The sequence below is a fragment of the Chionomys nivalis genome, chromosome 19, assembly GCF_950005125.1.
Source record: "Chionomys nivalis chromosome 19, mChiNiv1.1, whole genome shotgun sequence".
Lineage (NCBI taxonomy): Eukaryota > Metazoa > Chordata > Mammalia > Rodentia > Cricetidae > Chionomys > Chionomys nivalis.
The window spans coordinates 11580560-11605766 of record NC_080104.1 but is presented as its reverse complement, the minus strand read 5'-3'; the positions used below and the strand labels follow the sequence as shown (position 1 = coordinate 11605766).

General features: G+C 51.3%; 2 protein-coding genes across 3 annotated transcripts in view; one reads left to right on the top strand and one right to left on the bottom strand.

Annotated features, from left to right (window-relative positions):
• The first annotated feature begins 1409 nt into the window (after nucleotides 1–1409).
• Nucleotides 1410–4651, top strand: Dnph1 (2'-deoxynucleoside 5'-phosphate N-hydrolase 1). Its single transcript, XM_057794500.1, has 4 exons — nucleotides 1410–1626; nucleotides 4007–4075; nucleotides 4237–4347; nucleotides 4464–4651. The coding sequence occupies exons 1-4, from the start codon at nucleotides 1461–1463 to the stop codon at nucleotides 4610–4612; spliced, it is 495 nt and encodes a 164-aa protein (XP_057650483.1). The 5' UTR covers nucleotides 1410–1460; the 3' UTR covers nucleotides 4613–4651.
• A 148-nt stretch (nucleotides 4652–4799) lies between these two features.
• Cul9 (cullin 9) overlaps nucleotides 4800–25207 on the bottom strand; it is a 43880-nt gene continuing 23472 nt past the window's right edge. For both annotated transcript variants that reach the window (XM_057794498.1, XM_057794499.1), the window contains exons 18-41: nucleotides 25068–25163; nucleotides 24708–24883; nucleotides 24331–24464; nucleotides 23813–23989; nucleotides 23531–23640; nucleotides 23268–23450; nucleotides 22972–23132; nucleotides 22516–22744; nucleotides 22246–22435; nucleotides 15628–15773; nucleotides 15414–15543; nucleotides 15064–15263; nucleotides 14107–14357; nucleotides 12760–13105; nucleotides 8860–9000; nucleotides 8576–8740; nucleotides 8262–8425; nucleotides 7874–7967; nucleotides 7413–7487; nucleotides 7184–7294; nucleotides 6923–7040; nucleotides 6468–6601; nucleotides 5936–6009; nucleotides 4800–5795 (exon numbers count right to left, since the gene is read on the bottom strand). In XM_057794498.1, coding sequence (XP_057650481.1) covers nucleotides 5606–5795; nucleotides 5936–6009; nucleotides 6468–6601; nucleotides 6923–7040; nucleotides 7184–7294; nucleotides 7413–7487; nucleotides 7874–7967; nucleotides 8262–8425; nucleotides 8576–8740; nucleotides 8860–9000; nucleotides 12760–13105; nucleotides 14107–14357; nucleotides 15064–15263; nucleotides 15414–15543; nucleotides 15628–15773; nucleotides 22246–22435; nucleotides 22516–22744; nucleotides 22972–23132; nucleotides 23268–23450; nucleotides 23531–23640; nucleotides 23813–23989; nucleotides 24331–24464; nucleotides 24708–24883; nucleotides 25068–25163 — 3795 coding nt within the window. In that variant the 3' untranslated portion in view covers nucleotides 4800–5605. The remainder of the gene's footprint in view (nucleotides 5796–5935; nucleotides 6010–6467; nucleotides 6602–6922; nucleotides 7041–7183; nucleotides 7295–7412; nucleotides 7488–7873; nucleotides 7968–8261; nucleotides 8426–8575; nucleotides 8741–8859; nucleotides 9001–12759; nucleotides 13106–14106; nucleotides 14358–15063; nucleotides 15264–15413; nucleotides 15544–15627; nucleotides 15774–22245; nucleotides 22436–22515; nucleotides 22745–22971; nucleotides 23133–23267; nucleotides 23451–23530; nucleotides 23641–23812; nucleotides 23990–24330; nucleotides 24465–24707; nucleotides 24884–25067; nucleotides 25164–25207) is intronic.

The following is a 25207-nucleotide window of genomic DNA, read 5'->3' as shown; positions in this document are numbered from 1 at the left end:
TGACTAGCCCTGACCGTGGCAGGAAGAGGTGGGAGCAGATCTGGAGAGGGCTAGGGCCAAGGCGGTCGCCATGCAGGTGGTGGGGAGTCTGCCCAATTTCTTATCCCTAGAGGCACCCACAGATTAGCGCATGTCTCGTCCCTCATCAGATGTTTCTTTCGCAGCAGATCCACACTAACAGGCACTGTGCAGAGTGCTTTAATACACCTGTCAGTACAGAGTGATCAATACAGATTAATACAGAGTACGACAGGAGGGCGCCGTCTCCACGGGCCGTCGCCCCTCCCTCCAAGCTTCAGGGATCGTTCCAGAAGAGTGGGTGGGAAGATTGTAACGGACAGAGGGGACAGACTGTCATGAAACAGGATTCCTGGTCGTGACACGGGGTCACGTGACTGCCTGTCCAAGATCAAGCTGGCCCAAGTCCCAGTTTGTGTGGAGAAGGGGAGCCATGACAGTAGCTAGGAGTTGCTGACAATGAAGGGCTGCTGGGGCAAACAGAGACGTTTTCCTTCAGGGATGCAGGCCCTGAGAGACGGCCTGTCCTTCCTCCAGTAGACAGCTCCGTACCCCTGAACACAGAGGCAACACCCGATGGATTCAGTGAGTAGTAAATTAAGGGGGTCTGGGGAGGAGGCTCAGTGCTCAATAGCACGCACTGTCTGCTTTCCCAGAGGACCCTGGTTTGATTCTCAGCACCTGCGTGGTGGTTCACACCATCTGTAACTTCAGTTCCGGGACGTCCATTGTGCTCTTTTGGCCTCTTGGGGGCACCAGGCATGCACCACAGTGCACAGACACACACACAGACAAAACACTTGCACACATAAAATATAATAATAATAATAATAATAATAATAATAATAATAATAATAATAATAATAATAAAAGAGTACACGAGGTTGGTATAGGAGATAGAGGAGGGATTGGAGGGGAGAGACTAGGGGTGGATTTGATTAAATCACAGTACATACAGGGTGATTTTGTTTTGGTTTTTTTGTTGTTTTTGTTTTTCAACAGGGTTTCTTTGTGTAGCTTTGGCTGCCTTGGAACTCACTCTGTAGACCAGGCTGGCCTCCAACTCACAGAGATCCTCCTCCCTCACTCCAGAGTGCTGGGATTAAAGGTGTGTGCCATCACTGCCCGGCTAACAATAAAATGTTTAAAAACAATAAATTAACAATTTTTTAAATTGTGAAAAGATTAGTGAGAAGCTATCAGTTTCCCAAGGACCCACTACAGAGCTTGAGGGCATCCAGCTGAGCCCTGAACCAGCAGCTAGGAGCTGGGGAGGGGCAGGTCTCGGGGGAGGAGCCTGGGGACGGGTTGTCTCAGGAAGAGCCAATCCGGGAAGAGCGAGCTTGCAAAAGGCGCTCCCCGTTTCCGCCGCGAATCTCATTCCCAGATCACGTGGTCGGGGCTGCGCCCCCTGGCGCTGGCCGGTGCGGGTGCGGGCGGCGATGGAGGCAGAGGTGGCGGAGCAGGGCCGCTGCTCCGTGTACTTCTGCGGGAGCATCCGCGGTGGGCGCGAGGACCAGGCACTGTATGCGCGGATCGTATCGCGGCTGCGGCGCTACGGAAAGGTGCTCACTGAGCACGTGGCTGCTGCAGAGCCGGACCCGCGAGGTGAGGCGGCCGAGCTGGAGACCTGCAGGCTACAGGGTCTTTAGGCTAAGGGGACTGGCTGGTTCAGGACTTGAAAGTTAAAGGACCTGCAGCCTAGGATACCGGCAGGCTAAGACCTCTGGCTGAGGAAGGCCCTGGCTTACACTCCTGCAAGTACACACCCCATCCAGCACTCTGGCGGGAGCTGGCCATGCCAGTCCCAGCACCCTGAAAGCCCAGACCCAGTGTAGGGAAAAAGGACCAGCCAAAGAAACACACTTTGGCTCTATAGCCAGAGCCAAAGACATAACACCCTAACCCTGAAATCAGTGCCAAAGGAACACACCTTAGCTGAAGAATCGGAGTTTAGTAAAAGAAATACGCCCTGGCACTGAAATTAGAGCCAAAAGGCTAAAAAGGGCCAGTGAAAGAAACACACTTTGGCCCTGAAACCAGAGCCAAATCTGCCTCTGACCATCTAAGCAGAAAACCAACCACTCCCTGAGGATGGGATCTAGGGACTGAAATCTGACCAATTCCCACCCTGAAAATCTTCTTTCTCCCTGCGAAAGCGCCGCTCCTAATAAGCCCTATATAAGCCTAGACCTGTTCAGTTTCTCCCTGGCAGAGGCAGCCATTCTCCGGATTCTTCCCTTCCAATAAATGAATGAGGTTTGGGTGAGACCTTTATTCGCGGGAATGGAGCAGAGGAGAGAAGTAATTTCTCGTCAGAGCAGGACTAGTAGAGCGGAGTTGGTACACTCGGGAGGACCTGAGCAAAACTGCAGATACTTCTCTGGGGAAACCCTCCCCTGCGAGAGCCGAGCTGTTACATTGGGAAACCTCTCCATGGAGCGGGGCTGTAAGCTGTTAGGCTGTGACCTGTGGTGTTCCTTGGCTCCTGATCGCCAGGTTACTCTTCCACCCGAGCTGTAACACTTAGTGTTCCTTGGCTCCCGACTGCCAGGATTCCTTTCCATCTGAGCTGCAATGCTTACACCCGTAGGTATACGGCTATACACCCTTGCATATGGCCTGCGAGGCTTTGATAGGTTGGCCTGGACCCCACCCACTCACTCTCCCACTTTTCAAAGTTGTACCTAGAACTCACATTTCTGCTCAGAAAACTTTGAAGTGGTTTTTCTTTGTCCCACTCAAAAACAGATTCATACGCTGTGGGGTCTAAAGCAATTGTGGGAGAACCTTTTTTTTTTTAAAAAAAAAAAAAAAGGCCAGGCAGTGGTAGCACACATACACCTTTAATTCCAGCACTTGGGAGGCAGAGGCAGGTAGCTCTCTGTCAGTTCGGGGCCAGCCTGGGCTACAAGAGCTAGTTCCAGAATAGGCCCCAAAGCTACAAAGAAGTCCTGTCTTGAAAAACCAAAATAATAATAAATAATAATAACAGAATCACAAGGCAAAGATGCTAGGGGATTGAAAAGGACCTGTTTATGCTGTGATTGGCAAACTCATGGTGCATTTGGTTGCTAGGCCTCAACCTTCAGTTCCAATCCCAGCGCTCTGGAGGTTGAGGCAGGTAGAGCTCCAGGCCAGCCTGGGCTACAATAGTTAGACAGAGTCTCAAAGAAAAACAAGCTCAGTACGAGTGCGATAGCAATGGCCTGGGGAAAGCCTTCCAATCTGCTTTTTGTTGTTGTTTCTCACTTGTTACTTTTCTTGCTTTTTTTTTTTTTTTTGAGAACTGGGTTTCTCATGTAAACCCAGTGACCTCAGACTGGCCATGCAGCAGAGGGTGGTGTTGACCTCCCCTTTCTCCTGCCTCTGCCCCTCAAGTGCCACCACACCCAGCTTGTTACTTCTCTTTTTGTTTCTTTTTGAGACACTTTCTCTGAATAACCCTGGCTGTCCTGGAAACCCGGAACTGGCTCTGTTCCAGCTGACCAGGCTGACCTCAGAATCAGAGATCCACCTGCCTGCCTCTGCCTCCAGGGATTGAAGGTGTGTCACTACCGCCCGGCTTTTGTTTTTGAGACAGGGTCTGTCTGTATGTCCCTGGCTGTTGTGGAACTCAGAGGTCTGCCAGCTTCTGCCTCCTGAGGCTGGGATTATTGATGTGTGTCGCTATCCTCAGATCACAAGTGAACTTTTTTGACAAGGTGTTTCTGCTCTGCCATCAGCATAGTCTTATCGTCCTGAGCAGTAGCATTTAGTCAAGCTGGAAGCTGTGATCCTGACCCTCTGAGCAAGCGCAGCTGCTTGGATTCCTAGTGCTACCTTGCATAGGCTTGGGTTCCTTCTTCACCCCTTTTGACAGACCCCTTTCCTGGGCTGGCCTGGGGAGGTACCAGAGCACGCACCTGCCCCCTCTGCCTTCCCCGAGCAGTAAGGTTCCGGGTACAGAGGGTGGGAACATCCTTGACCAGCTTTCCCTTAACCGCAGGAGAAGAGGCTGCTGGGGGCGACCACCTCATTCACGAGCAAGACCTGGCCTGGCTGCGGCAGGCAGATGGTAAGTAGTCCTCCCTCCTCCGTGCAGGCTCCTCTGTGATGCCAATTCCTGGGATATCCCTGGCTTCAGTACATAGAAGGAACTCCTTCCCCACTACAGATACACTCATCCCATTGTGCTTACAAGTGCCAGGTATTAAATCTTTCTGGCTTTCTCTCCAGTGGTTGTGGCCGAGGTGACACAGCCGTCCTTGGGTGTTGGCTATGAACTAGGCTGGGCAGTAGCTCTTGGTAAGCAAATCCTGTGCCTGTTCCGACCACAGTCTGGCCGAGGTGAGTATCCCAGCCCAGAGTGGCTTACCTATTCCTGGCTTTCTGGGAACCCCATACCTGTTTCTTCCTTTCCCAATGGGGAGCGTGGAGGTCAGTTCTCCTTCCCCTCTTCCCAGTGCTCTCTGCCATGATTCGGGGTGCAGCGGATGGCTCGAGGATCCAGGTTTGGGACTACACAGAAGGAGAGGTGGATACCATGCTCGATCGATACTTTGAGGCTTATCCTCCTGGGGGGAAGGCTCCCTCCAGTAACCCAAGCACCTGACCTAACTCAACTTTATTAAAATAAATTTAAGATTTTCTGTGTGTGTGTTTTGACTGTGTGCATACCTGGCACCCACAGAGGCCAAAGAAGGCATCAGATTCTCTGGTATTGGCATTAGAGATGGATATGAGCCATGTGAGTGAACCCATGACCTCTGCAAAAGCAACAACCTGCTGAACCTTCTCTTTTGCCCTGGCCCACTTGTTTAACACCCCCCGCCCCCGGAATCATTCTGGCCACAGTCTCAGTAGTAAAAGAGGTTTGTTTAGCCGGAAGTGGTGGCACACACCTTCAGTCCCAGCCCGCTGGAGACACAGGCAGGTGGATTTCTGAATTAGAGGTCAATGTGGTCTATGTAGTGAGTTCCAGGACAGTTAGACTCAAAAAACAAAAACCAATCTAGAGTGGAGGGGGTGGGGCAGGTCCCACTTCACTGCAGGATGCAGAAAGACCCTTTAAAGTGGTCCCCAAGAGGGTACCCTGTCATGCCTTTTGGGTCCCTGGGGAACATTTAAAACTATGGGAGGAGGGCAGGTGGGTGGGCCATCATTCTCGTCTTACCTGTGAGTGCTTGGGGTTTTCCTGAGGATAGAAAAGTCTGGAAGTCTAAAGAAAGCAGTAAAGATGAAGACGGGCTGGTGAGATGGCCCAGCTGGTGCAGGTGCTTCCCACCGAGCCTGAAGACATGAGTTCTAGCCCAAGCACCTACATGGAAGAGAACTGACCTCCTAAAGGTGTTCTCCAATCTCCATACACACTTCCACAGCATGTGCACATGCACACGCACTATTAAAAGGTTATTCTACAGACAGTGGGTATCTGAGAACACCAGGGGAGTGCTTGGCCTGCTTCCAGAGACGTATGTGAAAAAGAAGTTTATTCAGTAAACAGAAGGTGCTGCAGACACTGGGAATCCCCTCTCACATGACAGTGGAGGGGTGAACTCCCCACCCGTGGCCCTGCCTGGGGCACTCCAGGTGTTTCCTGTCCCCCTCAGTCATAAGACTCATCGTCGTCATCCTCATCACCGAAGAAGAAAGTCTCTCGGTCCAGGTTCTCAGATTCTTCATCGTAGGAGAAGCTGTCATTGTCTAGTTCCTCATCAAACTCCTGCTGCCACTCAGGCACATCCTCCTCCTCCTCCTCCTCCTCTTCCGCTTCAAGCCCCGACGAGCCCTGGGGCCTAGAGAGAGCCACCACACTCAGCCTGAGAAGCCTGCACTCTTGCTGCCCTCTCCCGGGTTCTGCCCAGCTCTTGCTGCCCACTCCCGGGTTCTGCCCAGCTCTTGCTGCCCTCTCCCGGGTTCTGCCCAGCCTACTCACTGACTGCTGGGCACGTTGGATCCTTTCGCCTCCTGGGCCTCTACGGATGGACTCTGCAGTCCAACCCGGAAGTCCTGACAAGGAGACAGGAGGGCCTGAGGAACAGAAGAGCAGAGGGCACCAGGCCTCTGGCCTGGCATTGCTTCCACTCATGTTTCCTGAGAGTCAGCCTTCCATGAGCACTCCTGTCGTCTACCTCCCCGAGGCTCCAGGAGAGAGGACAGTGGGGGCACCCAGCAATCTCTGCCCAGTACTAAGTAGGCAGCAAATGACCCACACCTGTGTACCAGAGCTGGCAAGACTCTTGGAGATCCCTTACTCCAGCAACTGCTGACCCCACGTGCAGGGGTCTGGTCTGAGAAAGTGCAGAGTGATTCTTATGAGCACCTGGCCCTAAACCCTGATCTGGAGAAACCAACTCCTTTGTAAGAAACCCCAGGAGTTTAAGTGACACTGCAGACTGGCCCAAGCCTCCCAATACCCCTTTCCCCCTCCAGACTGTCCCCCCAGGCAGGACTGAGCAAGGCCCTACCTGGGTGGAGTGCTGCAGGATGGCCAGCAGCCTCTCCTGGATCCTCCGGAGCAGCTCTGTGCCTGTGCTGAGGCAATCAGCCCGAAGGAGGCGCAGGGAGGAGCCCAGGTCCTGGCAGCGCAGCAGGGTCTCCTCTGCAGAGGGCAAGCACAGGGCCCGCTCTCTTCTCCCATCCAGTCCTTCCTCCCACAAATGTCTATGGAGCATCTCCCAAGTACCAGGCATGACTGCCAAAACTCATGGAGCTCACCTGCCAAGGGCAGGGTACGGAGCAGACTGCCAAAAGCACGCAGGAGCCTCTGCCATGGGCTTTAGACCCGAGAGAGGAAGGCCACACAGAATGAGGGGAGGAAAGGAAAAGTGCTGGGGGTAAGAGCCCTGGATAACTGTCTGGATGGGCATGGGATGCTTGGCACAAGGGGAGAGGATGGCAGGGCACTGGTGCGCCAGCTCACCGAGGAGGATCTGCAGGGCATTTGTGTGCAGCTCCAGGTTCTCGGTCTGCTGCTCCACCACATCCATGTACTCTGTGTCCTGGCTGTAGAAGCTGTAGACACAGGCGTAGGCCAGCACCTAGAGGAGACCCCGTCAGGTCAGTGCATCCAGCCTGAGGCCCCAGCAACTCCACCTCCACTTCCATTCTTCTGGCTCCTCCGTCCAAGCCCACTCAGCCCCCTTGGCATACCTATCCCGTCTGCCTCCCCCACTGCTACAACCTTTCGAGCCTGCTCGAGGGCCCGGCAGGCATCGTGAAGGAAGGTGAAGGATCTAGGTGGGGGCACCTCGTGGATGGCAGAGGCCTGGTTCCGCAGGTTCACAGCAAACTCCTATGGGAGGACAGTGCAGTCCCAGCCTGTGAGGCCGCAGGCCATGCAGCTTCCAGCTGGCCCTCGAGTGCAGTCACCAGCACCCTGACTTTACCGCCCACCACTGCCCACTGCTCACCCGGGCCTGGTGATGGAAAGTGCACCTCTCATTGTAGTCCTGAAACCGCTTCTCCTGGCGAGCGGCCTTGCTCACCTGTAAGGACACAAGGAAGGGTTGCTGGGTGCTGTACTTCCTCTACACTTCACCCAGACAACTGACAGCCTTTACCAGCCTTCCTGTACGTGGGAATGCCAAGGGTTGTCCCTGGCCACAGTGAGGGCAGGCCCACTCAACACTCCTTGCTCTGCTCTGGTACCTGCCGAGAACATCCTGCCCTGTTCTTCCTGGGCTTTCTTTGGTCACCTGGGTGGGGCAGTCCTTCCAGTACAGAGTTTCCAGAATCTCAGGCTCAGAGGCTCCTGCCTGTACCCACTGAACCTTTGCTCTACCACTGTTCAGAGCATACAACTCTGTCCCAGGGCCAAAGGCGGCTGGTCCTGACTGGCGGGGCCTCAGACTCCGACATGCCGAGCCCTTACCATGGCAGAGCAGTTGTAGTAGTCCTTGTGGCTTGGCTTCCAGGACTTGAGGCAGCGCCAGCAGAACCCATGGTTACATCTGGCACAAGTCATGCTGTGGAGGATTCGAGCTGGTCAGTGGGGCCTACCTCTGGATATAGGTGCCCAGGGTACCCAGGGGCTGTGCACACTGACAAGGTGCCATCTTCTCAAGCACTGCTAAGGACACCTTGATTTGGGCTTCCCAACACAGTGAACTTAAAACCTGGGTGGAAGAATCCAAGAGGTGACCCTGGGGGATGGTGAGTGAGGACAATGGATTTGCTGTACTTCACAGTAAGGTTCAATTTCTTCCTTACTGCTGGCCTCCCCCACATGTGCTCCCAGAGCCCCCTGTACCCCTTCTTACTGAAGACACCCCTCATTCTTCTCAATGGGCGCCTGACAGCTGGGACAGCGTTTGGAGATGAGCTTGGCCAGGTGTTTGCTCTGGGCCTCCACACTCATGCCATCGTAGTAGCCACCGTCGTCCACCCACTGGGACATGTGGCCACAGCTGGCAGGATAGTGTGCCTAGGTGGGAGGAGTGTGAAGACACAGCCAACTCAGTCAGGTAGCAGGAGACAAGGAAGCCCCCTCGTGTGTATGTGTGTGTGTGCGTGTGTGTATGTGTGTGTGTGTATGTGTGTGGAGGTGCTAGGCAGGGAAGGAGCGGGTGCCTACCTCCGGGAAGTTACAGCTGAAGCAAGAGGCCCAGCCACACTTAGAGCAGGTGGTCCCACTGCCCAGGCCCTGGCGGCACAGGATGCGATCGCAGCCCTGCGGGTTGGTGCACCATGTCAGGTTGGAGCAGCTCTCCACATAGCCTCGCAGGAGGGCCTTCTCGTACTGTGGGCAAAAGCAAGTTGCTATGAATGGTGGGAGAGCAGGAGGCTCCAGGAGGCTCCAGATGCTCCTAGCATCTGGAGGCCAGCCTGTCCTCTGGGGCCTCAGGCAGGATGGGGTACCTTGGAGATGACTTCTGGGGAGGAGACCATGTCACGGATGAAGGCTCCCGTGGGCTGAGCAGGACAGTCAGCAATGGGGCAGGTACAATTCTGCACAAAGTTCTGTTCGATCCGGGTCGTCAGGTACTCGTTCCAGCAAGACTACCAGGACAGAGGAGGGGCTGATGCAGACAGGTGCCCTGGCCACCGGCCTCACACACGTCATGGCTTCATGGGAGGCCAGAGACAGTAGGCTCCTACACCTACCTTGCAGGACCCTGCCTTCCAGACGCCATGGTTTGGGGGATGAGACCAAATCGCAGCTGTTTTTGAGGACATATGGAGCTCAGGGATTGGTCCCTGATAGAAGCCGTGCTCAGTGATGAGGCTTTGGTGAGGGGGCTGCCTCATGAGGGTTCTGTCTTGACCAACAGTTTATTCCACTGGTGGCTGGCCACAGATCACTGGGGCTGTGTCTCTCAAGGGTGACTTGTCCCCCGTTCCCTTTCTGCCTGGTGGGCTTCTTGACCAGCGTGAGGTGAGCAGCTATCCTCCCGCCTTCCACCATGATGTTTCTGCCTTGTTACAGGCTGAAAACAATAGAGGCGGCCAACTGTAGACTAAAACCCCGTCTTCCTCCCTTAAGCTAGTTCTCACAGGCATTTGTCACAGTAGTATATGGTTAGCACAAGCAAGAAGGGGAAAATGGAGCTTCAGAGTGGCTCAGTGGTTAAGAGAATCCAGGTTCAATTCCCAGCACACATACAGTGCTTATAATTGTCTGTAACTCCAGTTCCAGGAGATCTACAGGCACCAGACATGTATACAATGCACTCATAAACATGAATTAAAGACACTGATTTTTCTTAAAGATGAGTACAGGGCTTCCCCACTGGCTCTGGGCCCCTATTCTGGTCCCAGGGCACACCTAGGGCTGGTTCCCTGGCTCCGGCTCCCCCAACTTGAGGCTGTGGCTCAAGAGCTTACCCTTCAAACAGACTTGATTGTGGGGTCCCTGCCCTGATCAACAGCACAGCCTCCTCGACTCACCCTAGCTACCAGCACCAGCAGTTCTGTCTCCCCGGTTCTTCTGTTGTTCCGCCACCCACCGAAAGCAGGTTCTCGTGTGTCCTCAGCACACTGCAGGAGCCTCCTGATAAATGGCCTCCCCCTCAGAGATCTGCCTGTCTGTGTCTCTGGCTGGAAACTTTTTAATTAACTAATCTTTGTTTTTTTGAGACAGGGTTTCTCTGTGTAGTCTTGGCTATCTTAGAACTAACTCTGTAGACCAGGCTGGCCTCGAACTCATGGAGATCCACCTGCCTCTGCCTCCTGAGTGCTGAGATTAAAGATGGGCACCACTACCACCTCAGCTTGTTTTTCTCAGGTACATTTTGCAGACTTCCTATCTCTGCATCTCTGCTGGGGAGTCCACTCCTTTTCTGTAGTGTTGCCACTGAATCCCAAATCCCACTGGCTAGTCGCCTTTCCCACACACTGCCCAGTGAGCAACTCAGACTTTACACAGCTGTGACTGAGTTTCCACTCAACACTCCACCCTTCATCCACACGCTGCCCCCAAATCCTCTCAAACATAGTAAAAGTGGCACATTCTATATAGCCAGATGCTTAGCTCAAAAACAGAGGCCTGTCTTGATCCCCTACTGGAGGCCTGCACATCTACCACACTGAGTACTGTGGGCTCTACTTGCAAACACACCAAAGCCCATCTACTTGCCTTGTCAACACGACACAAGTCCAGAAAGCATGTTTGTCTGACACAGCACTCTCCACATAGCAGCTACGGGGTTTGTCTTTACACGACACTCTCCACATAGCAGCTACGGGGTTTGCTTGGTTTTTGGTGGGTGGGTGCATGTGTGTCTATATGGGTGTGCATGCGTTGTGCGTCTGTACATGTGTCTGTACAGGTGTGTGTGTCTATACGGGTGCTCATGTGTCTGTACGGGTGTGCGTGTGTCTGTCTGTATGGGTGTGTCTGTATGGGTGTGTGTCTGTACAGGTGTTCTTGTGTCTGTACGGGTGTGCCTGTGTCTATACAGGTGCTCGTGTCTGTATGGGTGTAGGTACAACTGTCTGGGTACTTACCTGTCTGTATGGGTGCTTGTGTGTCTATACGGATGTGTATCTGTACAGGTGTGTGTCTGTATGGGTGCTTGTGTGTCTATACGGATGTGTATCTGTACAGGTGTGTGTCTGTATGGGTGCTTGTGTGTCTATACGGATGTGTATCTGTACAGGTGTGTGTCTGTATGGGTGCTTGTGTCTATACGGATGTGTATCTGTACAGGTGTGTGTCTGTATGGGTGCTTGTGTGTCTATACGGATGTGTATCTGTACAGGTGTGTGTCTGTATGGGTGCTTGTGTGTCTATACGGATGTGTATCTGTACAGGTGTGTGTCTGTATGGGTGCTTGTGCGTCTATACGGATGTGTATCTGTACAGGTGTGTGTCTATATGGGTGATTGTGCGTCTATACGGATGTGTATCTGTACAGGTGTGTGTCTATATGGGTGCTTGTGTGTCTATATGGATGTGTATCTGTACAGGTGTGTGTCTATATGGGTGCTTGTGCGTCTATATGTGATGAAGGCGTAAATCACAAACAATCCCACACCAGTTTGGAATTATGATTAATAGGATAGTATTTATTTAAAGGGGAAAAAACTTACAGATCACCATCCATGGGTGCTTGTGCATCTATATGGGTGTTTGTGTGTCTATATGGATACAGGTGTGTCTGTGTGGGTGTTCTTGTGTCTGTAAAGGTGCTCATGTGTCTGTACGGGTGCAGGAACATCTGTCTGGGCACTTATGTGTCTGTACGAGTGCAGGAACATTCTGTCTGGGTGCAGGAACATCTGTCTGGGTGCAGGAATATCTGTCTGGGTGCAGGAACATCTGTCTGGGCACTTATGTGTCTGTTCATGTGGGGGATAAGCCCAAAGCTGACATCTGGTGACATCTCTGACCTCTTCACTTTCTTCACTGAGGCAGGGTCTCTCACTGAGCCTGGAGCTCAGCAATCCTGACTAGTTTAGCTCGTCAGTTTGCCCTTGACGAGGGATCCTGTCTCTGCCTCTGGAGTGCTGTGGTAACAGGCAGCCTGCCATGCCTACCCCTGCTTTACTAAACTGGCTTCTGCGTGGATTCTGGGGATCTGAACTCTGGTTCTCAAGCTGCATGGTAAGCACGTTTATCTACCGAGCTATCTCCCCAGCTCCCAAGTAAGTTTTCAAAAGTGTAAATAAAGGGCTGGAGAGATGGCTCAGAGGTTAAGAGCATTGCCTGCTCTTCCAAAGATCTTGCGTTCAATTCCCAGCAACCACATGGTGGCTCACAACCATCTGTAATGGGGTCTGGTGCCCTCTTCTGGCCTGCAGGCATACACACAGAAAGAATATTGTATACATAATAAATAAATAAATATTTTTTTTAAAAGTGTAAATAAAGCAGGGCAGTAGTGGCGCACGCCTTTAGTCCCAAACTCGGGAGGCAGAGGCAGGCACATTTCTGTGAGTTTGAGGCCAACCTGGTCTGCAGAGTGAGTTCCAAGACAGGTTCCAAAGCTACACAGAGAAACCTTGTCTTCAAAAGAAAAAAAAAAAAGTGTAAATAAGATATCATCACCTTGCTTAAACCCATCATGGTTTCCCCAAATCACCACCTAAACAGACAGCATTAGCTGCCACACACAGCCTGCTGTTCTCTGGCTGTAGCCCTCTCTCCTACAATGTCACCTCCTAGGCCTCCCTTGATCTCCTAGATGTAAAGGGAAAGCCACTTTGTATGACATCACCCAAGCGTATCTTCTTTCCTCAGTTTATCATCAAAGTTTGGAGATCCTAAGTCTGGGGTCAACCAAGTGGAGAGGCGGGAAGGAGAGGCCGTGTACTCACCTTGCAGCAGCAGTGCTGGCAGCAGAGGGCGGGCGAGTCATCACTGGGTCCTAAGGGGCTGATACAGACAGGGCAGTGGTCTGGGCGCGTGAGGACGACCTGAGCCTGGGGCACTCGCAGCCCAGCTGCAAGAAGCAGGGGCTCTGGGTCATCACTGTAGCTCTGCAGCAGCTGCTCAGTGCCCCAGTGGGCATGTGCCAGAAGGTGCTGGGCTACATCTGGCTCCAAGTTCAGCGTCTCCTGCACCTGCCGCACCGTCTGTGCCATCAATCCTTCTACCTCCTGGGGGCTCATGGTACGGCCTGCAGGCAGCTGTAGAGATGCCAGGGCCAACACAGCTTCAGGGCTGAGGGAGAGAGAAGCAGTGGTTAGTGTCCTCCCTGTTTATCTACAAGCTCCCACTGCCCCCAGCTCCCCACATAGGACCCAGTGCTTACACTTGTCTCAGCAGCCTACGTATAACCTGAACCTCCTGGGGGAGCAGAGCCCTTCGAGAAGCATTGGGTAGATGTGGGGTTGGCTGGTTGCACAATGACTGGTAGCGTTGTAGGCCCGTGGGTAGGGGTGAGAGTGATAAATGACTTCTAATGAAGGGGACAGTTCATTGCCCAGAATGCAAGCAGCATGTCTAAAGCCTTCCTATGCCAAGTGTAACCTGTGCACCAACAGTCTGGGCATCACAGAAGGAGTGGCTGAGTCAGATCCGCACTTGGCCACACATGACACTCATGAGGTGTGAGAAGTCAGAGAACTCATTCCACCCCTCAGGCCAACAACAATGCTGTAACACACTAGGGGGATGCACTTGAGGTTGGAAGTTTCAGGGGTGCTGGCAACCTAAAACAGCCTCCAGCAAACTCCCCAGCAGAACAACTGCCTGGAGCTTGGCAAACCCCCAGGCAAGCACACAGCTGGTGCTCTGTACATATTTACCGCACAGACCAAATCTGCTCAGAAGTGATATCAACACATCTGGGTCTCCTGCCCAAGGGCTGGCTCCAGGAGGATGGGACAGATGTCAAGACCCTTGATTGGCAAGGCATTGGGCGGGAGGGGTGGTGGATGGAGAAGGGGAGGGTAAAAATTAGCAAGTGGGAGAAATAGAGATAGGAAAACGGGAAGGACAGACTGGAAGTGATGTTTTGTTTGATTAGTTTGGTGGTTTTTTTTTGAGACAGGTGTCACTCTGCAGCCCAGGCTGGCCTCAAACTCACAGAGATCTGCCTGCTTCTGGCTATCGAGTGCTGGGATTATCAGGAAAATGTTTTTATACAAGTGACTTTTGCAGGGCTTTGGCCCCATAATCCTCCTCACCCATAGAAAGTGGATAGAGGGAGGGGTGGCTACCTAGGTCTGGAGGTCTCAGTGCTCTGGTTGCCACAAAAGGGAACACCTGCCTGACCCCGGCAGGGCCCCATGGGCTCTGGGGTAGCATATATCAGGACCTGGGGCTGGTCATCACGCCGGTCCACATAGCCCTGGCCCAGGAGATGCAGGATGCAAGAGAGAACGTCAGTGCTAGAGCAGGCCACACCCCCAGCAACGGTGTGGCCCAGGCTCCCAGGTGGATTTGGACCCTTCCTCCAGGCCTCCAGAACCTGGATGGGAAGAAACAAGCAGATCACCCTTACCCAAGGAGCCAGCCTGCACGGGTTCAATACCTGGCGCCACCAGTTCTTACTGGTCATGAGACCAGGTAAGGCCTTCTCATGCTCACTTTTCTCATCTATCCAACATCAAAAGTTAGTAGTTGTATTAAGTTAATATTCATATTAATTTTATTTATACTATTGTTGAGGACCAAGTTACTCAATCACACACATGGTAAGCACTCATGTCAGGATAGAGAACCCAGATGGAGGGCTGCAGAGGCAGTGGAATAAAGTGCTTGCTCCTCAAAGGTGTGCCCTGAGTTCGAATCCCTAGAACCTATACAAAGTCTGGGAGAGCAGCATGTGTGAACCCCAGGTGCTTCGAAGGAGAGAAGGGAGACAGAGACAGAGGAGTCAGGCGCTCACACATGCAGCAACAAACAAGAAAGCTGGTGCCAAACAAGGCTGGAAGGTGAGGACAGACACTCAGGTTGTCCTCTGATCTGCACTTGCGCGTGTGCATGCACGCACACACACATGAGGATACACATACAAATGTCACACACACATAACAAGAAGAACCAGGTGGGAATGTCACCCCAAGGATGTTTCATACTGAAAGAGGTTAAGTTCTCTTGTGCCGACCTCTGGTCCCATCTCCAACCCCAGCCATGACCCTGCCTGCCCTCAGGATGTGGTCCTTTCTGCCTACCAGACAAACCAGCTGATCAACGTGGAGGCCTTTTTCCCCATAGGCTTTGAGTATGCGGACAAGAAGACAGCTCAAGAGGTTCCTCTTCTGTTCCAGGGTCCGGCCCTCATCCTTTTCTACACTGAAATACGTCTGGGGAGGTATCAGCCACAGGACCTCTTCATGGGGCTGGGACCTAGGCTCACGAAGCCGCAGCATCCCTGGAATCCGGTCCCCAATCAGGTACCCAAGGACAGGGAGGGACACATGAATGAGGGTCCCACCACACTCTCATTCCCCAGGTACTCCCCCACCCTCCGGACCTCCTTCTATCATGCCTCGGAGGCTCAGCCCAGGCCCTGCTGACCTACCCGCCTGTGGAAAGTGCTGAGCCTCCTCCAGCGTCAAAGGACCATTGTCAGCGATAAGGGGCAGAAGTGCCTGCTGCAGAAGCTCTGGAGAGAGGTCAGACGCCTCCAACAGGGTCTCTACTGACACCTCCTGGTGAGGAGAAACAGTGCCCATGGGGTGAAGAGGAAAGGAAATAGGGGAGGGAGGGGACAGAGAGAGGAGGGGCTGAGAAACCTCAGTCTTGTTGAAATTCAACAGCAGCCACATCTGCACAGTGGACACATGCAGGATTTGGTCCCCAAACTGCAGTTCAGCCCGGCCCAGCCATGTCCACTGAAGTCGCCGGTGTGGTCCCATGTCCAAGACTGCGTAGTTCTGACCTAGGAAGGTGTGGAGGAGACAGAGTCAGAGAGTGGGGGATAAAGGGGCTAGGGATGAGGTGTAAAAACAAGCGTAGCATTGTACATTTGTGGGTTTGTGATGGCACTGCTATATATTCAAAGACCTCACTGATCAGCTTTGGAGTATTCCAGAGAATCAGTCATCATTTAAAAAACAAACAAACAAAAATAGCTGTTAGGTATGATGGTAAATGACTTTAATCCCAGCACTCAGGAGGCAGAAGCATGAGGATCCCTGGGTTCAAAGCCAGGCTGCTCTACACAGAGTAATCCAGGCTAGCCAGAGTTACAAAAGAAACCCAAAACAAAAACAGATCTAGAGGGAAGAGGGCAGGCCCAGGCTTTCCTGGCAAAGAAGAGCCTAGCAGTTAGCTAAAAGCTAGCTTCTCTAGAAAGACAGCATCCTGCTCACACACGAAGGAACAATGACAAACTAGTTTCACTCTTTCATAAGTGCCAATGCGGTGGCCGACGTAAGGAACTGGGGATGGCACTCGGTTGGTGGGATGCCGACCCTAGTATACACAGGGCCCTGGGTCCCACTCTACACCACATACATGAGGTATGGTGGCACATGCCTGCAACCCCACACTTAGGAAGTAGACAGATGGATCAGAAGTTGAAGGTCATCCTCGGTGACATAGAGAGTTTGAGCGCAGCCTGAACTACCTGAGTCCCTATCCCCAGAAACCAAAATCCAAAGCAACAAACAAAAACTGACTGTACTAAAGAGCCTTCTGATGTGGAAATCCACGGCTCCCTTGACATCCCACAGGACAAACCTGCAACCCCACTTCCTCACAAACAGCCATGAAGGGAGAGGGGGACAGCAGGACCTAGACTGACCACCAGAGCACTGCCTGGGCTCGTGTGGATCCCCACTAAACAAATGCTAATTTTATAGCAAGAATAAGACAGAGACTCAGGACAGCCAGGGGAACAGGAACATGCACAGCTGATGACACTGGGAAGGTCTGTGACGTCTAAGGAGTTTGAGAGTGATGGCACCTTTGTCTTTAGAAAGAGGAGGAGAACGTGATGCTGGGCCATATCTTGGTATTTTGGAATTTATGTTGTTTGTGTATGTTTGAAATTCATCATTGTGAAAATACTTTAAAATTTATCTTTTTTATGTGTATGAGTATTTTGTCTGCATGTATGTCTGTGCACTGCTTGTGTGTGTGGTCCCCTCAAGAGGCTGCAAAGGGAATCAGATCCTGTGAAACTGGAGTTACAGATGGTTTTGAGCAGCTGTGTGGATACTGGTAATTGAACCCAGGTCCTCTGTAAGAGCAGCCAGTGCTCTTAACTGCTGAGCCACGTCTCCAGCCCCTTTAGTAAAAATATTTTAAATGAAAGAGAGCTAGGGATGTAGCCCAGTTGGTAGAGGGCTGGCCTGCCATGCACAAAGCCCATGGTTTCATCCCCATACAGCACAAAACTGAGCATGGTAAGTAACCGATGCCTGTAAGCCCAACGCACAGGAGTGGGGTGGAAGGGAACAAGTTCAAGGTCATCCTCAGACACACGTAAAGCTTGAGGCAAGCCTGGGGTGTGTGAAACCTGTATCTAAAGGGGAGTAAAAGGAAGTGCTCTGAGAATGACCAGCCTGCTGTGAATAGCTCCCCTGCCTACAGCTTGTTAACAGAGGCAAGGGACAAGTATTAACTGTCCTTGGCCAGGTTTTCAGACTTAACATCACTGGGGATGGGAATTTTAGTGTTTGAGCATACGCTTAACACTAAAAGCCCCCAGTTTAAACCCAGCACTGGGGTGGGGCGGGAAGACAGGAGATAAACATTTTGACAGTTATCAGTATGATGATCACAGAGCCTGAGTCCTAACCCATACAAAGTGAGCAACTACTGAAAAACAATGTTTTTTTCAAGACGATTTCTCTGTGTATCCCTGGCTGTCCTAGAACTCACTCTGTAGACCAGGCTGGCCTTGAACTCACAGAGATCCACCTGCCTCTGCCTCCGAGTGCTGAGATTAAAGCCATGTGCCACTACAGCCTGGCTAAAGTTTTAGAGGACTGGATTCTTCAAAACACGTCAGTGTTCAGAGACAAAGATGACTGAGAACTATTCCAGATTAAAGGAAGACACCTGAGACCTGAACCAGCAGTGACATATGCCTGGATCCTCTCCTGGATGGAAAGCAAGGTTACAGATGACTTACTTTATGGATCAGTTGACAAAACTTTTTCTCAATGGTTCTAAAAAAATAACATGTATGTGTTCACACAGATATACACACATGTGCATGCAAAGGGCAAATGAGTTAGGTGTGCTGGCACACGCCTGTAATCCCACCCAGCACTTGAGAGGTGAAGGCGAGGGGTCTGGGAGCTGAAGCCCAGTCCAGGCTACAGAGGGAAAATGTTTGAAAAGAAAAAAACGCCAGTGCTAACAAAAGTCAGCACAGTGATACACACCCACCAGAGGAGCCTCCCTGCAAGGTTCATACGGTGAGTGCCTGGTCACCGCCACAGTCAGGCCTTTTCTTCCAAAGAAAAAAAAAAAGCCAAGTGATGACAAAAGGTAACTTGGATAGAGCTTCCATGGGAGTTCTTTGCATTACCACTTTAATTTTTCTGTAAACTTGAAATTATTTCTAATTTAAAAAATAATTAAGGACCAGGCAGTGGCACATGCCTTTAATCCCAGTACTCAGAAGGCAGAGGCAGGCAGATCTCTGAGTTCAAGGCCCCCCTGGTCTACAGAGTGAGTTCCAGAACAGCTAGAGCTACACAGAGAAACCCTGTCTTGGGAAAAAAAAAAATAGGGAAGGGTGTCTGAAACTGTATGCTTAAAGCTGTTAGAAGGGGAAATGCTATTCCAGACATATTTTACCACAATAAAAAAAGTAGAAACAAGAAACAAAGTTAGGCCTGGAAGACAGCTCAGTGCGTAGAGTGTGTGTCAGATAAGCACAGCGAGCTGTGTGTGGGCCCCAGCAGCACATAACAGCCAGGAGCTGAAGTTCCAGAACTCTACGATCCCAGCACCCAGGAGGCTGAGAGGAGGTGTCCTCAGGGCTCACTGGCCAGCCAGTCTAGGTAAACTGGTGAGTTCCAGGTTCAATAAAAGACCTGTCTCCAAAATAAAACAGGACTACAGAGCACTCCCTGTGCTGACCTCTGGTACCTGCACACAAAAAACATATGCTACACACACGAACATGTATAGCCATGCCAATTCACACCTCCCCACAAACATGTGTACACACATGAATACATACATAGAGAGGGAGAGAGGTAATGGAAAGAAAGAAGAGAAAGAAGAAACCCAAGGACTGGAGATGTAGCCCACTTGTGGGATGGACGCCCAGCTGCTCTGCTCTTAGGTGCACATTTAAAATCATTCCGGAGTGCCACCTGATGAATCCTTTTGTAAAGACAAGAAAGTGGTTTTTTTATGATACTGGTGCACACCAGCAATAGGGAGTCAGAGGCAGGCGCACCAGTGTGTACAGTGTAAAGCCCTAGGTTTGAGCCCAGCACCACACAAACCCCTAGGAACTCCGGTACAGAGAAGGTAAAAAGGATCAATAATTAAGGTCCTCGTCTTCTACCTAGCGAGCATGAGGCCAGCCTGGACTCCATGAGACCTGCCTCAAACACAAAGACTTCTCTCAGTGTGAAAGCCAAAGTAAAGGGAAACATCATCTAAAACATGCTAGCACATGAGCGTCATCAAAGGGAAACATCATCGGGCTGGAGAGATGGCTCAGAGAGGTTAAGAGCACTGACTGCTCTGCCAGAGGTCCTGAGTTCAATTCCCAGCAACCACACGGTGGCTCACAGTCACCTGTAATGAGATCTGGTGCCCTCTTCTGGCATGCAAGCATACATATTATGTTGTATACATAATAAATAAATAAATCTTAAAAAAAATCCTCTTAAAAAAAGGGGGGGAACATCATCTAAAACACGCTAGCGCATGAGTGTCATCAAAGGAAAACAGTAATAACAATGCTTAATTTATCACCAAACTAGGAACCGACACAATCGCTAGCTACATGTAGTTCAGTTTGAGATTTAAAGTGAATTATCCTCAGTCATATTTACAAACTCAAGTCTTAGAACGGCCAGAAACAGTTATCATATTGAAAAGTTCAGAAAAAAACGTTCTGTTTGTTTGTTTTTGTTTTTGAGACCAAGTGTCTCTGTGTAGCCCTGGCTAGCCTGGAACTTGGTCTGTAGACCAGGCTGGCCTCAAACTCAGAGATCCACCTGCCCCTGCCTCCCTAGTGCTGGGATTAAAGGTGTGCCCACCACTGATAACACTGATAGCGCAGATGGCACTCCTGAACGACTTTAAATGTGCACCCAAGAGCAGAGCCAAAACAATGTGACCCAATCCTGACATGACTACAAAGCTGGAGAGACGGCTCTGTGGTTAAGAGCACCCACAATGGCAGCTCACAAGCGTCTGTACTCCAGTCCCCGGGGATCATCTGTTGCCCCCCTCTGGCTCTGTGGCTACAGGACGTGGTACACAGACATGCATGCAGGCAAAATATATATACACATAAATAATAATAAACATCAAAAAATCACAGCCATAAGGGCAAATTTTAATCCACCTCTCTCAGTAGTAGGTGAAGCAGACAGGAATTAGTAAGGTATATAACATGTGAACAATTAAAAAGTTCATATTTCATCAAATATGTAGACTCCCGATTCCAAAAACCAAATAACACAATTTTTTCCTTGTAAAATTCTGTCATCCCCTAGCTCATAAGTATCGATATAGTAAAGATTCAAACCATCAGAAACCATGCACATTAATCACAGTAAAATGAAGGCAGAACTTTAAAATTACTAAACCAAAAGAAACACTTGTCTGAGAAAGTTGAATTGATCTGTCAGATGGGGTCTCTAGCCCAGCCTGGCTCAAACTTCCTATGTAGGTAAAGATATCCCTGCTCTCCTTACCCTACTGCCTCTACCTCCCAAGGACTGGGATTACCGGCATGAACCACTAAGCACAGTTTATGTGATGCTCAGAGGTCTATACCTGGGACCTTCTGTGTGCTAGGCAAGTGCTCTACCAACTGAACTGTGTTTCCACCTCTTTGTTTGGAGGTTTAAAAATATACTTTCCATGAACTAAGAAACTGAAGAAGTGGCAAACAGCACACATTTTTAATCTCAGCACTTGGGCAAAGGCAAGAGAATGTCTGTGATTTCTAGACCAGTCTGGTAAACAAAGCAAATGCCATGCTGGTCACGGCTATACTGATAGACCCTATATATAAAAAATAGTAATGAAAATTAGAGATGTATTAGAAGTGAACAATATGAAATATATGATATATAAAATCCTACGGAAAAGGCTAGATATTTGGTCCAGCAACAAAGAGCCAATGTTCTTGTAGAAGACCTAGATTCAGTTCCCAGCACCCTCATGGTGGCAAGGGAGCTGAACACCCTCTTATGCCTGTGAAAGCACCAGGCACACACATGGTATACATCCACACATGCAGTAAGACAGATAAAGTAAATAAATATTTAAAAGTTATACACAACACTGGAGAGATGGCTCTGCAGTTAACAGCAATAAAGGCTCTTCCAGAGGACCTGGGTTGGACTGACAGTGGACAAATGCTGGCTTACACCATTTGTAGCTCCAGTACCTGGGGATCCAACTCCCTTTTCTGGCCTTGCTAGGCACCAGGCACACATGTGGTACACAGACACACATTCAGGAAAAATATTCATGTATGTAATAAAATTAAGATTGAAATTACATACAAAAACCGTATGATGCATCTGAAGCGTCCCATAAGGACAGGAAAAGTATATACATCCACACAGTAGAACAGAACTCAGCAAACTACAGGACAAAAACTAATGCTGCCAGTGACCGTTCTCAGATACCCAGCTGTGTGAGGAACGCAGACACAGTAGAGAACTTATGCTATGGTCCCATCTACTATATGTGCAGGCGCAGGCAGAAATTCATGGAGACAGAAGATAAAAAGAAGATTCTGACTGGAAAGGGGACATGAAGGAGAAACCTGCTGGGTGCCAGACTGTTCTGCATCTTGATCCGGGGGATGGGTACATGGCTGTATCGAGGTATATAAACTCCTTAAGCCTTCTACTGAATACTAATTATATACCAGTAAAAATGTTCCAAAAAAAAAAAAAAAAAAAAAACACCATAGGATGCGGTTAAAATGATGGGGATAAATAGTCTTAAATATTTTTACTTGAAAAGAAGTTCTTAAGACTGAGAACAAAGTGAGAACAACCTGAAGACAGAAAAACAGGCGCAGTTTCCAGGAAGTTGAAGGAGGGAGCAAGCATTAATGGGGCTATTCTCATTCGTCTGGACCCTCCCCTTCCTATCTATCCACTCCTGTATGGTGGTCCTCTCCTTTCCTCTGCTGCTACCCAGAATGCATCCCCATCTCCAGGTCCCTGTCCCTAGCTCCTCACTGTGGCTGTAGAAGCTGGAGAAGCGGCCCAGGGCATCGCAAAACTCTGTGGGAAGGAGCTGTCTGAGACCGTGCAGGTAGCAGAGTGGCGAGACGGGCCAGCAGCGTGGTGACAGAACCAGTACAGAAACTTCTGGACCTGGGTCTTCTACAGAGAGCTCCTTTCTGGTCTCCTGTACCTGATCTTCTTCCTAAGGAGCAGAGGGATGAGCCCATGAGCTCTCCTAGTGAGCCTGCTCTCCCGTTCTGCTGTTCCTCCCCTTGCCCTCACCTCCATTTCCTCTAGCCTCCATTCTTCCTGGTCCTCCTGCTCCAAGAGTTGCCTGTCGAGCTGCTGGAGCTGGTAAACGTGGAACTGGCGCTGCAGCTCCTCTGAGGTGCGCAGGCTCTGCAGCATCAGCTGGGGGAGGCGGTTGGGAAAGCAGAGGCCAATCTGCTCCAGCACAGCCCCCTCCAGCCAGCTCGAGCCCAAGCTCAGGAGACGGTCAGCCATGTAATGCCTGCAGCACACACAGTCGGGGCAGGTCTCAGTGGGGCCAGCTTGGCCCAGGCCCAGCCTTCCCCTCAAGAAGTAAGTCTCTGTATTACAGCTCACCTAAGCCACAGGACCTACCTTATCTCCACCTTAATTTCCCCACTCCTCCTCCTTCATCGCTCCTTAACTCAAATCTTCCCTTCCTCTGGTCTCTAAGTCTCCTGTTCCCAACCTCTCCAGAATGTGACTCACCGATAGAAGTGCTCAAAAGTAGTGGCCAGCTCTAGGCCAGAAAGGACCATGATGGGTTCCAGGCATCGCTGAAGCTGCCCCAACATTTCCACTCCAGAGGCTCCACCAAGCAAACCACCCTGGATTTGTTGGTCAATGTGCCTAGCGAACTGCTCAGTCATCTGGGGACAACAGAAAGAACATCAGACAAGCCATGGACAAGGGGTCAGTGTGGGAAAGTGGGATGAAGGAAGCACAAGGGCAAAGGAGAAGGAGGGGAGAGGGCATGCCCATGCCTGGCCCCTGGCGTGACTCACGTGGGCAGCGGTGAGGAAGGATTGCTGCAGCAGGGCTCCGGAGAAGCCGCTGCGCAGAGCCAGAGTAAAGGCTGCTCGAGGCCCAAACAGCTCCCAGCCTGCTCTCTGCAAGCGCCCATAGAGATTACAGTAACGAGGCACAAAGTCAGAGGCCCTCCAGGCTGCAGCCAGGAATCTGCTGACCTGAGGAGACAGAGTAAGAAGCTACATCAAGGAGAGACCACTTGTGTTCCATCCTGCCCGGCAGACTTGAATCTGCCTACCTGTTCCTGCACCACACTCTGCCAGCACTGGGTGATGTTCATAAGGCTGCTGCTGGGAAGGACTGTGGATGGTACGGGGCTTCCATCCTGGCTCTTACTGTTCTTGCTGACTGTGGAAACAGGGGTCAAGAGTGAGCTTCACTCCAGCTTGTGTGGGCCTGGGGTCTTGGGTGTTTGTCTCCTGGAAAGGTCAGCACGTTTCAGAGGCCTAGAGAAGCCGAAGAGGAAGGAGCTAAGTAGCCCCACAGTACAGACCCAGCTCAGCAGGCTGCAGTAACTCACGGGGTTGTGTGGATGGCACAGAAGGCCCAGGAGGGGGTTCCACATGCACCAACAAGTGGCACAGGCGCCGAACTCGTGAAGCAAAGGACACTGCTTGACTCTGGGAGCTCCGCACTTTCTCCCTCTGCTCTAAGTACCGGTCTAGCAGCCATCCCAGGGAACTTATACCCTCAGCATCTGAAAGAAGTCAAGTCAGGAATGGGTTCTGTGGGAAGAGGGTCAGGAGCTGAGGCACAGGTTCAATTATACAAAAAGGAAGCAGAGCTCTAGTCCTTCCCCACCACAGTCGGCTTCTGCTGGAGCCTGGGAGCAGGGTAACAGGGTGGGGAGGGTGTGGAGGGGAAGATTCAAGTCCCTCTCAGGGAGCAGTCCCTCGAGGGGGAATGAGAGAGGAACACCGAGGCGACAGGCCTTAAGGACAAATACAGGAATTAAGAGGATCAAAATATCAACACAGGTGACCCAAGACTTGTTGTGAGGGGCTGGTGTGGGGACTGGGGGTGGGGTGGGGTGGTTACCGGGAGAGGTGATGTTCTGCACCAGCGGGCTGACCAGGGCCTCCCAGCAGGTCTTGCCCAGTGCTTGGGCGGCCTCGTCATCAGGGAGGAAGCGATCAGCAAAATTCTGCTCATGGCGCAAAACTCTGTTAAGTCTGGAAACAGAAAGCATATGGCAGATTAATGGCAGGCTCCCTACCTGCCAACAGGCAATTTCACTGCGGCCTCTGCACAAGTGCTGATCTACTCCCAAGCCGGCTACTGGGGTCCTCCTGCAATCTGCCAGCACACCTGGCTGGTGGTCAACTTCACTGCTCAGACTCCTACTACGGCCTCTCTCCCAGCCCCTGCTCCTACAGTGTCAGCCCTAACCGTCTTCCCTGCTGTGCTGCACCCACCTGGGACAGAGCTGAAGGAGGCGCCGGCGGTCCTCTGCTATGTCCTGGCTCCATGCTTGTGCCCGAATTGTGTAGAAGAGACAAGTACGTCGACATAGTTGCTCCCGGAACAATGGCCAGAAAGTGGGCTTGGGGCCCAGCACCTCCACACCCCGAACCCGAGTGTCGATGCCACCCTGCAGTATACACAGACTTCTCACCTGAGCTACTCGGCACTCCAAAGACATGTTCTACACCCTGGATCCCCAAGATTTCTAGGCCATCTCCAAGCTGGCCACGGAGGAGCCCTAGCTAATGCCCTGCTGAAGCTGTTGGAGAGCCCACCCACTAAGGAGAGCCTGCACTTCTTCCCGGGCCCACCTGCTGGCAGCGCTTTATGCGGATCTGGATGATGGGCCAGAAGCGGTTCAGGTTCTCCAGTAGGGTTACCCGGCTGGCGGAGGGAATCACATTTACCTGACAGGGTAGGAGAGAGGAGGCAGAGCTCACTAAGCAGTGAG

Bases quoted from the DNA above. Each gene is read 5' to 3' on its own strand.
- Dnph1 (XM_057794500.1), top strand. From the start codon at position 1,461: ATGGAGGCAGAGGTGGCGGAGCAGGGCCGCTGCTCCGTGTACTTCTGC. The intron at 1,627-4,006 runs GTGAGGCGGCCG...CCTTAACCGCAG, and splicing joins TGCAGAGCCGGACCCGCGAG to GAGAAGAGGCTGCTGGGGGC. The intron at 4,348-4,463 runs GTGAGTATCCCA...CCCTCTTCCCAG, and splicing joins CCGACCACAGTCTGGCCGAG to TGCTCTCTGCCATGATTCGG.